At 35.7% G+C, this 14,206-nt stretch overlaps 1 protein-coding gene across 6 annotated transcripts in view; it reads left to right on the top strand.

Moving 5' to 3' along the window:
• The window catches only part of TBC1D5 (TBC1 domain family member 5), a 318,166-nt gene that overhangs the window by 186,204 nt on the left and 117,756 nt on the right, over window positions 1–14,206 (top strand). For all 6 annotated transcript variants that reach the window (XM_053967563.1, XM_053967571.1, XM_053967579.1 and 3 more), the window contains 4 exons: window positions 3,978–4,066; window positions 5,540–5,590; window positions 5,684–5,753; window positions 10,988–11,160. In XM_053967563.1, the coding sequence (XP_053823538.1) occupies window positions 3,978–4,066; window positions 5,540–5,590; window positions 5,684–5,753; window positions 10,988–11,160 (383 nt within the window). The remainder of the gene's footprint in view (window positions 1–3,977; window positions 4,067–5,539; window positions 5,591–5,683; window positions 5,754–10,987; window positions 11,161–14,206) is intronic.

Here is a 14,206-nt window from a genome sequence, read left to right as displayed (position 1 = left end):
TCAATTTTGTGAGCCTACAGGCTGTTGACAAAGAAAACTTCTTTACCTCTGCTATCAACTAGTGTGCATCAGTAGTGGTAGTTCCAGGAAGGGATTGCTACAGGATGAAGAGGAGAGGAAGTGCAGAAAATTAAATTAATTTGGATAATGAAAAACTGTTGTTTTAACCTCTCAAAGCATGTTCAGTATATCACCCAAGTCTTGCAGTGCTGTGCCATGTCCACAAAATAGTAAATGATTGTGGTTTTCCTCTCTTGTTGTGGACACGTGTTACTTTTATTAGGAGCTATGCTTTTTTCTTACCTCATTTCAAAAGGGTGGGTTTGTTTGGTTCGATTTCTTAAAAAATAATACTTCTTTTAGCTTGTTAATCAGATCCTCCTTTTTTGTCCTCGTGCTCCTCTCTTCCTAGATAACATTTTCTTCATGACCATCATTGCCCTTCTTTGAATTAGCTGAAAAGAAATGGTTTATGGTCAGCAGGATATGTTTTTCCTTCTTTCATCAAATACCTAGCTAGTAGTCAGTCTCCCTGATGTAGCGTTTTTACCAGACTCATGCCCCACTTCCCATAATAATAATAATAATTTCCACTACAGCAAAGCCTAGCATATTTTTGAGAAAATAATGAAGGTTACAATTAATTCATCAGTAGCAGATCATCTCCAAGTTGTTGTCTCCACAGTGACCTGAATACAATAGATTTAGGAGCTTGTCTTCATAGGCAGTTTCTATCACGGGGACTGGTCCTGTTGTCATCCATGAGAATTCCTCTGTCTTATTTGTATGACTACATACAAAAGATAAAATTGCCATTAGAATGGTAAAACTTGGCCAATGAATGAAGACTGATATTTTTGTCTGTCAGAATCTGTCCCTATCCAATGTTATCTTCCAAAATATTTGGAAAAAGTTGTAGTTCCTTGACAATTTGCATGCTTACAACATTGTATTGAAACTATTACATAGCATCTGCATTACAAGAAGCTATCAATAATGTTTGTTTAATATGCATATATGCATACAAGTTTTCTTTGTGGTAGGGTTTCTGGGTTTTTCAGACAATGTGAAGGAACATTTTATTTGATGAGGAAAAATATATTTGTATCCCTAGTCAAATGGAGTAGAATGTTGTATTCCTGTTTTTAAAGGCAGAATCTTCCCTGGGATCACTGAATTTTAAAATAGAAGCTGCAAATGTAAAATCTAAAGAGAATAGTGCATTGTACTTAAGAAAATGTGAAAGCTACCCTTAGAGCTCTTCTGTAAGACTGGTGACAAAATTTTGGTGCTAGTTACACTCAAAGGAAATAGTGAAAATCACTAGGCTAACTATTGTTTGTTCATTATTTGATTGCCCATAGAGAAGTCAATATAATTTTGAAATGCTTTGATTTGCTTGTCATTGTAAGAATGCTATAATTCTGGTTTTCTTTCTAAACCATAGACTGTATTATGAAATCAATATTTTGTTGTAGCTGGGAAGTGTCATAAAATTATCTGAGCTCTGTCAACTTATTTATTAACACTAAAGAGTTTTAGTAAACTGTAGCATTGAAAAAATATGTGTATGCATATTACACTGGTAGCTTTTCTTGCCAAGCTAAAAATCTCTAAACATTTGAAGTACTCTTGTAACTGAAAGATCAGAGGTATCTTTTTGAAATCCTGATATTTCATCATCTGTTTGTTTTGGTTTTGTTATATGTGGGCAGCCACATTATGATTCTATTTTATTATGGAGTTGATATATTATTATGTTGGAAGAATGTGTGATGTGCTTTTATCTTTCATAACTAATTCTTATTTTATGTCCTCTTTCTTTTTCTTCTGCTTATATGTTTACAGCTTAGGTGGTAGGGTTTTTTTGATAGTCAAGTTTTTTGGCATTTCCATTTTTCCTATTTCATGTTTAGACTATCAGGGTGAATAAAAGATTAGATGCAGAACTGTTAATTAAGCAAGGGCTGTATGTGTGAAAGTACAACCCTGGTTATTTCAATCTTTTTTGACACATATATTGTCTATCCTGGACCTTTCTCCTTTGATATGACCATAATATTTTAAGAAATCTAAACTTGGCAATTTGTAATGTAACCCATTTGTGGTGTTTTACATCAGCTTTTGAAATCAAATGGCTATATTTGGTTTATTTTGTTCTTCCTAACTGAATTTCTCTTTAGGCTTTATCTTTTAAAGTAGTCCAAAAATAGGAAGGGAAAAAAAAATATCCAAACTTCAGCCCTGCCATTGAGGCTCTAACAGTCATCTCAGTCCTGAAAAATTTAAAATTAAATTTCCTAGGATTTCTGTTGATGGCATGCAGAGAGATCATCAAAACTATTGTCAAAATTGTCAAAAACTACGCATCCAAGCATATTCAAAATAGGTAATGACGTAGAGAGGGTTTCCACAACTACACCTCAGGTCAATTGGGACCACTTAAGGAAAATCCCCATTACTTCCAAGGAAGTACAAGTTCAAGGGATCTGGTAGTTAATGGATCTGTTCAAGTACACATGAAGCTGATAAGCTAACATACTAGTGTTGAGCACTTCTCAGGTGCTGTATGGAATATCAGCTGATATACCAGCAAAGCAGCAGGTAGCTCGCAAGCATGTAACACTTCCAGTGTTCATGTCTGTCCATCACTGAGGGGGCTGGAAAAGCAAGTGCAGAGGCTTCCTGGTTTTGAGCTGCGCCCTTTAAAAGTAGAACAGCTCAGGAGACTCATCAGCTGTCATCTGACTCCTGACAGCAACCTGAAATGTTGATGTGCTTGATGGACCAGCACCACTGCTCCTTCTGCAGCAGGATGAGATACTCTTCCTGGAACCCCTGTCTGCCCAGAGCACTCCCCTGAGTAGGGACTGAGGCTCCATTTGATGAAATAGTTGCACCCTTGAACTGGAGCTCTCCTGGCAGCAGGTTCTTCTTCCTACAGCTGGGCAAGGACTCCATCCAGAGCCAGGCCCAGCAGGGGTAGCCTGGGCACTTGGCATCAAGCCCCTGCTGTAACTGGTGGTTTTGGACAGAGGTCAGGAATTCCCTCCCCTTAGAGTGATCCATGTGTCCAGAGGCAGACAGACAGATCTCAGTCCTTCATCCCACATCCCTTTCATCGTCAAAGGGCTCCCCTCCCTTCTTTTGTACAGCTGACACCCGCTAGGCTTTCGTAGCTCCTACCTGCTCTCCTAGTCCCAACACCAGGATCCCAACCCTTCTGGGTGGCCCAGCCATGCTTCTAATGCCAGCCCAAGTCCTCAACTGCCCACCCATGTTTTTTATTCTGATTCCTGTCTATTTCTATGTTTTTTTCTGTATCTTAATATAGATTGCATATATAAGTAGTACTCTGCAGTGGAACAGTACCAGGTCTTCTATGCATTGTGTTTAATGAGTTTATTTTGAATATTGACTTAAGAGAAACCAAAAGAGAACTGAAAAAAACCAAAACCTCATTTTAATTCTCATGTCTTTAGAAATTAAAGTTTCGTTTTCTTTCCCAAATAGTTACCCTTGTCTCCCTTGGAGCCTACTGTTACACTTTTGTCTGTGGTTTTGGAACATTATAAAATACAAAATAATTTTACATTTTGTAATTTTTCCCTATTGCAGATCTCTGTACTGTAGATCATTATTATAATTATCATAAATAAAATTCATATTTATGAACACAGATCTTGAAGTAAGCTGCCAGGTGCAGGGTTGCCTACCATTGCCAATTTGTTGTGTGTTGTGTTAGAAGAAGGGAGACTAACTTGTTTCTGTATATTATATAAGAATAAACACTTGGATTTAATCAGAATTTAAAATAAAAGCCATTGATTATGAAACTGTTCTGTTAACAGTGTGAATGAATGCTCATGTTTTTAGTTAGTCTGCACCTAATATTGCTGTCTGCCTTATGCTGTGTATTAGGAACTGTTATATGACTGGAAATCTAAATAAACTTTTGCTTTTCCTTTTATGTTTAGGGCATGCATGAACTTCTAGCTCCCATTGTCTTTATTCTACATTGTGACCACCAGGCTTTTTCACATGCCAGTGAAGCTGCACAACCAAGGTAAGCATTGTGTTCTATTTATATAAAAATCATCTTTCTTTAAAAAATAAGTTGGCTAAACTATAGCTTATAAATATGTACTCCATAATTCTTTGTTTATAATTAATAAGTTAATATCAGAAATCATTGCATCCTTGTGCTTTGATGGGAATGTCCTTATTTCATCTTTCCTACTACAGCTTCTGAGATTTAGGCATTGGCCCCTTCACAGACATTGGCTGGTGAAAAAATGGGGAGACAAGAACTCTAAGGAAAACCTTAATCTCAAAGCTTACATACTTGCCTGTGGTTCTACCTCATCCTTATTGCCAGAAGTGGTTTTGTTTTTGTCACTGCAGAGAGTAGACAGATTAGTGAGCTCCACTCATAGAGTAGACATCATACCACCAACTCTCTTTCCTCAAATCTTAAAAGGGGAAGTAATCATTGAAGACAAATTGCTGGGATTGATATTTCTTTCATCACCTGCAGTGTTGTAGTTGTGATATCCAACTATTCTTTGACTTGGTAGTGACATTATGTTTACCCATCCATCCTCCATTTCATTCAAAAGTGTGTATATGTGTGTGCATGCAGTCATATGTATAAAACATCGCATCACATGGTTGTCTGCTTTTATTCTTGCCCCATATGTAAGGCTTTTGTTTTTATTAAAAAAGAAAAAAGCCTTGTTTTTATTAAAAAAGAAAAAAGCCTGGTTTCATTCTTGTGATATTTAGTACATTTCATTTGGTTTTTTTGCACACTGGAGTCCAGCAGTGAAAAAAAAAAAAACTAATTTAATTATGTGTGCAATATAATATAACCTCTGTAGGTACCCTGCAACGTGACTGCCCAAAGGGAGTTAAGCATTGAGATGATTATTTACAAGTGTGTGTTTTTATTCAATGTCTGTCCTTAGATATCCTAAAATTACCTAGAAGATGCTCTTCAGTGTTAAGCAACTTAAAATAACCATGTGTTATGTACAGCATTCTGTTCCATCCCCACTGAAAAAGTAGAGCTAAGCAGCAAAGTAGATGGAAAAGAGGTGCTGTCACTGATTAATTGCTGTTAAAGTACAATAAAAATACAGGCTATTAAAACAAAATAAATTAATGTTTTGATACTGCATATTTGACCAGTAACCATATTTTTTTTTTGTTTGGGATAAACAGTGATAGATTGTGCAGCAATCAATTATTCTAGATCAAGCATATTCAAATAATACATTGTGACATTCAGTAATTTGTTATTTGGAATAATTAGATGGTTACTTCATTGTAGTGCAGACAAGGCAGCTAATTTGTTTTTGATCTTTATAAAAAGGAAAGACTTCATTTGTTCAATGGAGTTGCTCTTTTTAATTAAAAAGGCTAGTTTTCTCATTTGCACTTTATATGAAAGTTGGCTTATAAATACATAATAGTACATGCAGAACGCTGACCAAAAATAAACATTCACATTCGGATTGTTCACTGTTGCCTCTTTCAGTGAGGAAATGAAAGTTCTTTTGAATCCTGAATATCTGGAACATGATGCCTAGTAAGTTTTAACAAGTTTCTTTACATTTAATTTGCTCTTATTTGTAATTGACACCATTATTTAACACCAAGTTTCTGGGTTGTTCCCTTTCAGTGCAATGTTCACATGTCTTATGAAAACGGCAGAACATTGGTTTTCAACTTTTGAACATGACAGTCAGAAGGTAAATATTGCTTTAAAGTGTACATACTGTGTTTTTAAGCAAATGTGATTTTAATATGATTGATGTTATTTAAAGCTTACTAGACATCTCTTAACTTGGTTAAAGCAGTCTCAAACAAGTTTACAGTCTTCAAAGGTTCTTCAGATTTTGGTCATAAGCACTTGTGAAGTGACTTCAGGTGGGAGTTCCTATCTGCTGAAAGATCACTTGGTAATCAAAAGCCAAGTGTACAAGAACAGATTTTTCTGTATATAAGTGATGTCCTTGCATAGCATTTGAAAGAGTGCCTGTCATAGGCATTTCTGTGTGCCAAAAACCTGTGCAAATGTTATGTTAAATAAATGCCTATAGGTAAAGTATTAAGGTGTGAATTATTTTCATCTGTTTACAAACAATTTGCTTTGAAACCAAAACTTTAACCATAGACTGTCTGTCAAAGTTCAGGGTGTATCTTTCCTTGACATAATCACTCCATTTCCTTCATTTTTTTCCTTAACCTTAGGATATTCAAACAGGAAGTGTCTGTGCCTTCAGATCTCTGGTGTATCTGTATGGACACTACTGTCTTTAGTATGTTGCTGCTTTCATAAAAAAGCTTTTGCAGTGTTCTGAGTTTAGTTCTGCAGATCTCTCCTTTGCAAGGACCTTCTAGAGACTATCTAGTCTTTGCCTGAATATTTTCATGCATGGCAGGAAGGACAATTCCCTCAGTCAGTTGCTCAACATTTCCTTTGACAACTTCTTTTCTTGTCTCTTTCCATCTTTATGTTTCTCTTTTTTTTTTTTTTTTAATTCTGGAAAATTTTCTGTGTAATGGAGCATATGTGTGGAGGTTCTAGCAAAATATTATTAACAGTATTAGGGGTATTGCCAAGGATTTCAGTGTATTATATCCTAGAAGAGTTGGCCTCCCAACTTAGTTTCAGTTTGATTCACTTCACTATTTTTCACATGGAACATGGGGAGAATATCTAGAGTTAACAAAAACTTCATGAGAATTCAGTTGGTTATGTGTGTCCATATGTGTGCACCTAAACCTATAGTTGCAAACTGTAATTAGGGAGTACTAGTTTGAGTGGTGGTTTTGTCAGTCTGATGAAGAAAAAGTTGTTCATCAAAGACTCATTTAAAACCATCTATTTTCTTTAAATATTTAAAATATTATATATTTTATCAGATATGGAGCATTGGTGTCTTAGCCTAAACTATCTACAGTTATAAATTATTTGGATTTTTAGATAATTTCAGTAGCTAGGGATAAAGCATTTGAGATACAAATTTTATGAGGTTACTACATAGGCACTTTTATTTCAACAACAAGGCTGTGTAGCTTTTCAAAATTCAGTATATTCAAATATATTTGTTCCAATTTCTGTGATAGAGGTGGTATGACGTTGAGTTTTATTCCAGGAAACAACTAGGTCTGCTTACAGATTTGCAGTGCTTGAGTAGAAGGTGAAAGTTTACATTGCCCTTTCCAGTCCTTTCATGGCATAAAAAATTAACAGTGCAAAGTGAATGGATTAATACCTAGTTGTTTGTTCTTCTTCTTTGCAAACATGTATAATCTTTAATAATCCTTTCTTGTACATATGCCTTTTGCAATCATGACTTTGAGGGTTAGCTGCATAGTAAAGTGTGAATCTTCACAAAGGAAGCAATGAAAGCATGTGCTTTGAGAGACATGTTACATTTTACAGCCTCTAACAGTTGTTTCCATTACTCCCAATTGCCATTAAAGGAGCTTCTCCAGCTACTCCATTCCCTAGTGGTTAATGAGAGAAATCTGTCCTCAGTTTATACTTGCACTATGTCCTAGCCTCTCTTTTCTGCTTTAGCATTTATTTCCTAAATGCATGAATATATAAATTGTATTAGTATCGACTACCAGCCATTCCAGTTCGTGTTGTGGTAGGTAATGTTTTGTGACAGGGCTTGGTTCCTAATACTTAGATAAAGTTTTCAGCTGCATTTCACTGGTATTCATATTTAAACTGTTCTTAGGGGTGAATCTGGTGCTCTCCTATAAACAATACAGCACATTCTGAGCCGTTCCTCATTTTTTCTTTTTATTGTGAACCACATTCTTTTAGTATTGATCATTCATATTTCATGTTAGTAATAGATGACTAAACGCATGCACTCAAATCTTTTTGCAAGACCTGAATTCTCACAAAAAGAAAATGGATGTTTTCTCTCACATGGCAGACAATTATGTAGTGAGTATGAGCAGGAGCACAGTATTGTGTTGTCCACTTGGCTTTAGGCACAGGCACTGTGAGTCATTTCTAGTTAAACATTTTGGCGGCTTGGTTTTATTAGTTTATCTGAGCATCTTTCTGTTTGGGCTGTTTGTTTCACACCAACTATGTGATTTTTGGAGCAATTTCAACTGACTAGAGGTATTGTCATTTTCTCAACCAAATTGCATAAGAGGAGAAAACAGACATGACTTTGTTGCACTCTAGTCTTCCACCGAGCTTCTTGGTGGAGTACACAGAATCAGGAGGCATGGACAGGGAATGCTGAGTTATTGGCTGCAGCTGCTTCCTCACAGATTCTGTCATGCCTTGAGGATTTCTGTTAATAGGGTTAATTTCTGAGATGCTGATAAACTGCATTTTGATGGATACCATTTACTTATCTTGTGCTTTTAGCAATGGCAAGCCAGCTTATACTATTGGATGCACTTAGCCATGTTTGATAGTCAGTCAATCTGACAGTCAGCAATGTGTCAGTGCTGCATTATGCCAAGGTGCACAAATGCTGCAAGTGACAAATAACTCCAATTTTGGCACAGTGGAAGCTTGCATTAGTTTTTGATATTCACAATCTTTCGTCACTTGAGCCAGGGTTTAATAATCTGTCTTGTAATTTTGTAAAGATGGCTTGAAACCCAAAGACAACTAATGGTGTAAAGACTAAACTGAGTAATAGCTAGTCTTTTCATATTACAAGTTCAAATGAGCAGAGAGATTCTGATGTTGAGCTTTCTACATAAGGTTTTATACCTATAATAAAGAAAAGCTTAAAAGCACAGGTCTTCAGAGTCATCATAGTTCTGAATGCATGAAGTGGTGAAGCTGAAGTTAAAGTCAGTTTGAATAAACCACAATAATGTTCATACCCCAGGTGTGTGCCAAATGATAGAATATGCACAGTCTACCAGTACATAGAGTTACAGACTTTTATGATTGTTTTCACAGATAAATCCATATGGTTATGAAAAAAATTAATATAGACTGACATTTAACATTAAGGCAGTATTACCACATCAGGCTTTAAGAGTGGTTTTCTGTATAGAAGAAGATTAGTGGGTACCTATTTTCAATATTTTGCATTCTTGCATGTGACCAAGAAAAGAGTGAAATGGATCTGAAATTACAGGAAATAGCCATACAATGCAGAAATAAAAATCATGGTACAAAGACTGCTGCCCAGCTTGGTAAGAAAGAATTTACTAGAAAAATTTTTAAAATAAGGTAGGAGAAATGTACCTGCAGCTGTGAAGAACTTCTGTATTTAACTAAGTAACAGCATTGCTTACTGGCCTCTAAGACACTAGATGTTTTATGTTAAATTCCTATTTGTTAGAATAGCAAAGATTTTGAATAAATACATGCCATGTCAGTGAGCTTTATTTGACAGTCTAAGGGAGCTTTTGTCAAGTGATTTGCTGGAGTATCTTAAATGGATATGTCTTGATACCACAATACCATGGTTAAACTGCCACACTATAATGGACAGATCAGTCCCTTCACTGCAATTGCCATAGCAAAGCAACAATTAAGCAGATTTTAAGATACAATTTATAATCAATCAGGTCCTTAAATAGAAGCATATTACCTGAAATCACTGCTGAACATCCTACCATATTTTCTGCAGTACAGAAATCGAATAATTAAGAAAAGGTACTTCAAGCAAAGAAGATCAACGCAAAAATAGACCTTTTGGTAGATATTATTAAATGTTCAATGCCCATTTTTATGTTAAACCATGTTGTAAGTGATTTTGAAATAACCATAGGAAATTACACTGGGAATAGCTTACACAACAAAAACAAATTTTCTTTGTTATTGAATGTTAAAAATAATGCTCTTTTCATAATATTGAAACAAGTGAATTTGTATCTAAACAATGTAAAGTGCAGTGAAGCCTCCTGAAATTATCAACCCTTTGAGCTGGATAATGATTCTCTATTAATATAGTGAGCAAAAGTGTAGAAAAACGGCAGTTGTTTTTCAAAGTGAAACTTTTGGGTCAGAGGTCACGATGACAGATTGTAGCAAAGTCATTGCAAAATTCTCCTCTTCTTACTGTTCCAATTTTCCCTGTTGTATAACCTTAACATTGTTCCTAACAGTTTAATTCTCTCTTTTCCTGCCCCCCTCTCTTTTTCTTGATAGGTTTGATTTGTCCTTTTATATTTTTGGTTCTCCTTTTTACATGTTTCCTATTCAGTGCAGTTCATTACTTGCTGCATTTCTTTCTAGCATTCTGTCTCTTTTTCAATAATACTTCACTCTTTTGAAAGAAGAATTAATTTAAAGCAGTTCATGTTCAAGGATGGTAATACTCCACTGGTTTTCACTTGGTATGTGTTGTGTTGTGTTGTGTTGTGTTGTGTTGTGTTGTGTTGTGTTGTGTTGTGTTGTAGATCATGGCATAGTTTGCACAGCCCTCAGGTCCAACCAACTGCTGTCTCATTGTTCTATTTCTTTTTTCCTTTAAAAGTTTCTGATGCTTTATCAAAGCTTTGTAGGTTTTAAGGTAAAGCCACCAGATTTTCTGCACAAGGGAAGCCTGTTTAGAAAGGATTGTTTGAAAATAAGTTACTTCCTATTTGGTATGCAATTTATTGTCCTCTGAGGGCATATATTCTCTACTGAGTTACCATTCATCTGCTTTATTCTGGACTGACTCAGACTGCTGATATTAAAGCTAAAATAAAGCTGTCAACACTTTGTCAGAGCATGAAAAGTAAAAGCATGCACATAAAAATTGATGTGCAGAATGACGGGCACTCCTTGGCACTCCTGGGAAGGGGAATCCCACAATACCTTCTGCAGAAGAGGATGCTTGAGATTCCTCTTATGCTGTAAAAGAAATGAGTTATTACTATGTTTATTTGGAAGCCAATGGTTACAACAAATGAAATCTCCTGCACACAATCCCTTTAGATAGTAAGACTTCATGGGTTTTTCTTTTTTTCACCCTGTTATCTGTGTCTGCAGGAGAAAGATGTGGTGATAACACCTATGCCCTTTGCAAGGCCACAGGACTTGGGGCCATCTATTGCTATTGTAGCAAAAGTAAATCAAATTCAGGATCATCTGCTGAAGAAACATGATATTGAGCTGTACATGCATCTGAACCGACTGGAAATTGCTCCACAGATTTATGGACTGTAAGTATTTGCAAATCATTATTTAATATAATTCCTTGGGGGTTTTGTTTCACTATATTAGGAAATTTTTCCCCTTAAATTTTGGATTAGAGGAATGGGACTAAAAAGAAGTACTTATCTCTTAGAACTTACTTGTTTTGCAGCATTACAGTAAATGCCACCCTACCGCTGCAGTTGTGACACTGGCATTTCCAGTGCTGATAAAGTCCATTCAGCTACATGTTAGAGACCCTAATGAAGACTTCCATACTTTCTGCATCAAGTAGAGAGTCTGCTTGGAGTTCTTCTGTAAGAACACATGGGATAATAGTACATAAAAAACTATTAGCGTTGAGTGGTTTATTTACTTAATGTTATCACTAGTTTAACATCAGTGAACATTTTCCTATTGTGTTACAGGGTTTTGGATGCTGGTAATGCAGGGGGAGTGGCATGTTAAAAGTAAAAGCAGAGGTATAATAAATTGTCTCTGTACAGAGTCAGCCCAGGTATTCCCTTTTCCATGAAGCTGCTTCATATCAAGTCAGCTGGTTGTGTATTGTATACCCCCATTCCAGGGGGCTTATTGGGCCAGGTGTGACTTTGGATGTGGCCTTATCCATGTGTTTGTGCAGCACTGAAACCAAACTATTTATAGCTGCTGTAGTCAGTCTGGCTCAACACGGTGTTCAATTTGTGTGAACCATGAATAATGGTGAAATGACCATGGTTTTGAAGAAGAATCTTGGCTTCATTGTCTGGAACTGTAGACATTTGATTCATTTTGATCATTCCTTAAGAAGTTGCAAGCCATATGTGCCGTTGCAGGGACAGCAAAAATGGCACATTTTAATTTTTTTTCTTTTTACAGTGATTTAAAGATAGATTTTGCCTTAAATGAAAAAAAAGAAAAATTATAGGTGTGAATGTCCAAATGCAATTGTGGATTGTAACAATTCAATAGAAAATAGAGAAAGGAAAGGAAAAGGTGACTGTAAATGTCAGGCCATAACTGCAATACTTAACACTAAAGTCTAATTTGATATTACTGTAAAATGAAAAAGTGCTGCAACATGATTTACTGTCAAGAGAAGAGGTGAGCTACTTATTAATACCTTACATTAGGAAGATTAATGTAATTCTCCAAGTCTTACTTAAATACACTTTATAGGTATGAGTTACCTATATGGGGGGAAAAACAAGCCAAGTAAACTCAAGGTATTAAAAGTACAAAGAGGACAGATTGTCCTATTACAATATTTTTTGCATAGTGTTTTTTCTTAATATCTTCACTAGTCTGGAAGAGAAAGCAAGCATCCATAGTAAAACTTCAGGGTAGTAATGAATAAGTAAACTGTGTAAATATCAAGAAAAACAAAAATACATTGTTTCATTTATGAAGACTTATGAAAACAAAGAGGGAATAAAATAAGTTAAATTTCAGAAATTTGCAAACAGATATTTTGGGGCAAAAATAATTTGAAATGTAGGTATTCACGTCAGTTTAAGATTTTGCCTTTCAGTCAGAGAAATAATTGGAAGAAAAAATTATATTTTAATTCTAAACATAATATTATAACAGAAGAATGATTCAGTCTGGTGTGGCATAAATAGAACTGAATCTGAATAAAGTAATTTACAGTTAAGAGAATGAATTATGAGAGAGAGCTTCAGGCTGACTATCAGGAAAACCTTACTAACAGGGAGCTGTTAGACTGTAAAATAATACATTAAAATTAACAAAGGAAAAGCCATCATAATGTTTTAAAAACAGGCTTTGAAAAGCTCTCAGAAATGGGTGATAGCATAAAGACAGAGTCTGCATTGGTAGAAGAGGAAAGTAGGTTACCTGTGAGGTCATATCCTCTGATTTCTGATTTGATATAGAGAGGAGAAAAAGAAAGGGAAAGGAGCATGACTGTGTTGTATTATTCTCACCTTTAATGATGTCTGAACTCTTCAGCATAGTAATTTCCAGTAGTGAGCCCACTGACAGTCTGAGATGCTGTATCTTTTCCTGTATTTAACATTTCTTGAACTAGAAACAGCATTTCTTAAACAACATTGTTTATCAATAATTGCTTAACCTAACCAAACTGCAGAATTTATCTGAGCTTTTTGTTAAGTTTTATTGTTTTGCTGAAGATTTACCAACAATAAATATTCATCGGTCAGCCTTGATACCACTCAAAAAATATACAAATGGTAGAAGGAAGACTGGGAACTTTGCTCAAAAGATCAATATGAAAGGCCTGTATTTAATAGCAGTCTACCCTAATTTGCACGAGTTACAAAGTTCACTTATTTTAAAATTTAGTATTTTATACTTTGCATCCTTCTATAATCTTCTGGGGCAACGCAATTTTGCATTTTCATACAGTTGATTCCATCCTTTGGTGCTTTCAAATGCATCTTTTTATTTTTCAAACACTAGCAAGACTTGTTCTGCTGGGAGGTCAGGTACCCCAGCTGGTTGTACATTTCCATGTTTAGAAACTGTCCTTTACAATAAAATGTGATAATACACTTCCTGAAATTATGCTTACCTGCTTATAATACCAAGTTTAACAGGCATTTCAGTATGTGTGGTAAAACTCATTAATTTTGGCTGCTGCCCTATTTTGAATTTTTAGCTCAAAGCAGTAGGTTGCTTTCTCTTCCAGAGTGCAGCAGTGAACAGACTTTGCATTCCCTGGCTGTCTCATTCCATTGCTGATAGGGAAGAGAACCCAGTTAGGTACAGCAAGGTAGACTGGCTGTGCCATACTTTCATGCTCTGGAAGTTCAAGTTGGTGTCACAGAAAGCAGCAGCCTTAGCACAGAGATTTCTGTATTTGAAAATTTTGAGACTGCACTTCCATTCACTTGCAGTCAGCACTGCTTGCCCCTCTGATAATTATTCAGCTGCTATTAATATCAGCTGGAATAGAACCAGCAGTACAGAGATAAAGGGTTTGTGCCTTATCATTCCTCAGTCTTCTTTCTTTGCCTTGTCTCTAGCCTAGACACCAAGATAATGTTTTCCAGAATAACATTGTTTCAGTCTCCTGGTAGTACTGTGAATAGT

Source organism: Vidua chalybeata, chromosome 1, assembly GCF_026979565.1.
Source record: "Vidua chalybeata isolate OUT-0048 chromosome 1, bVidCha1 merged haplotype, whole genome shotgun sequence".
Lineage (NCBI taxonomy): Eukaryota > Metazoa > Chordata > Aves > Passeriformes > Viduidae > Vidua > Vidua chalybeata.
This window is presented reverse-complemented; position numbering and strand designations above follow the sequence as displayed.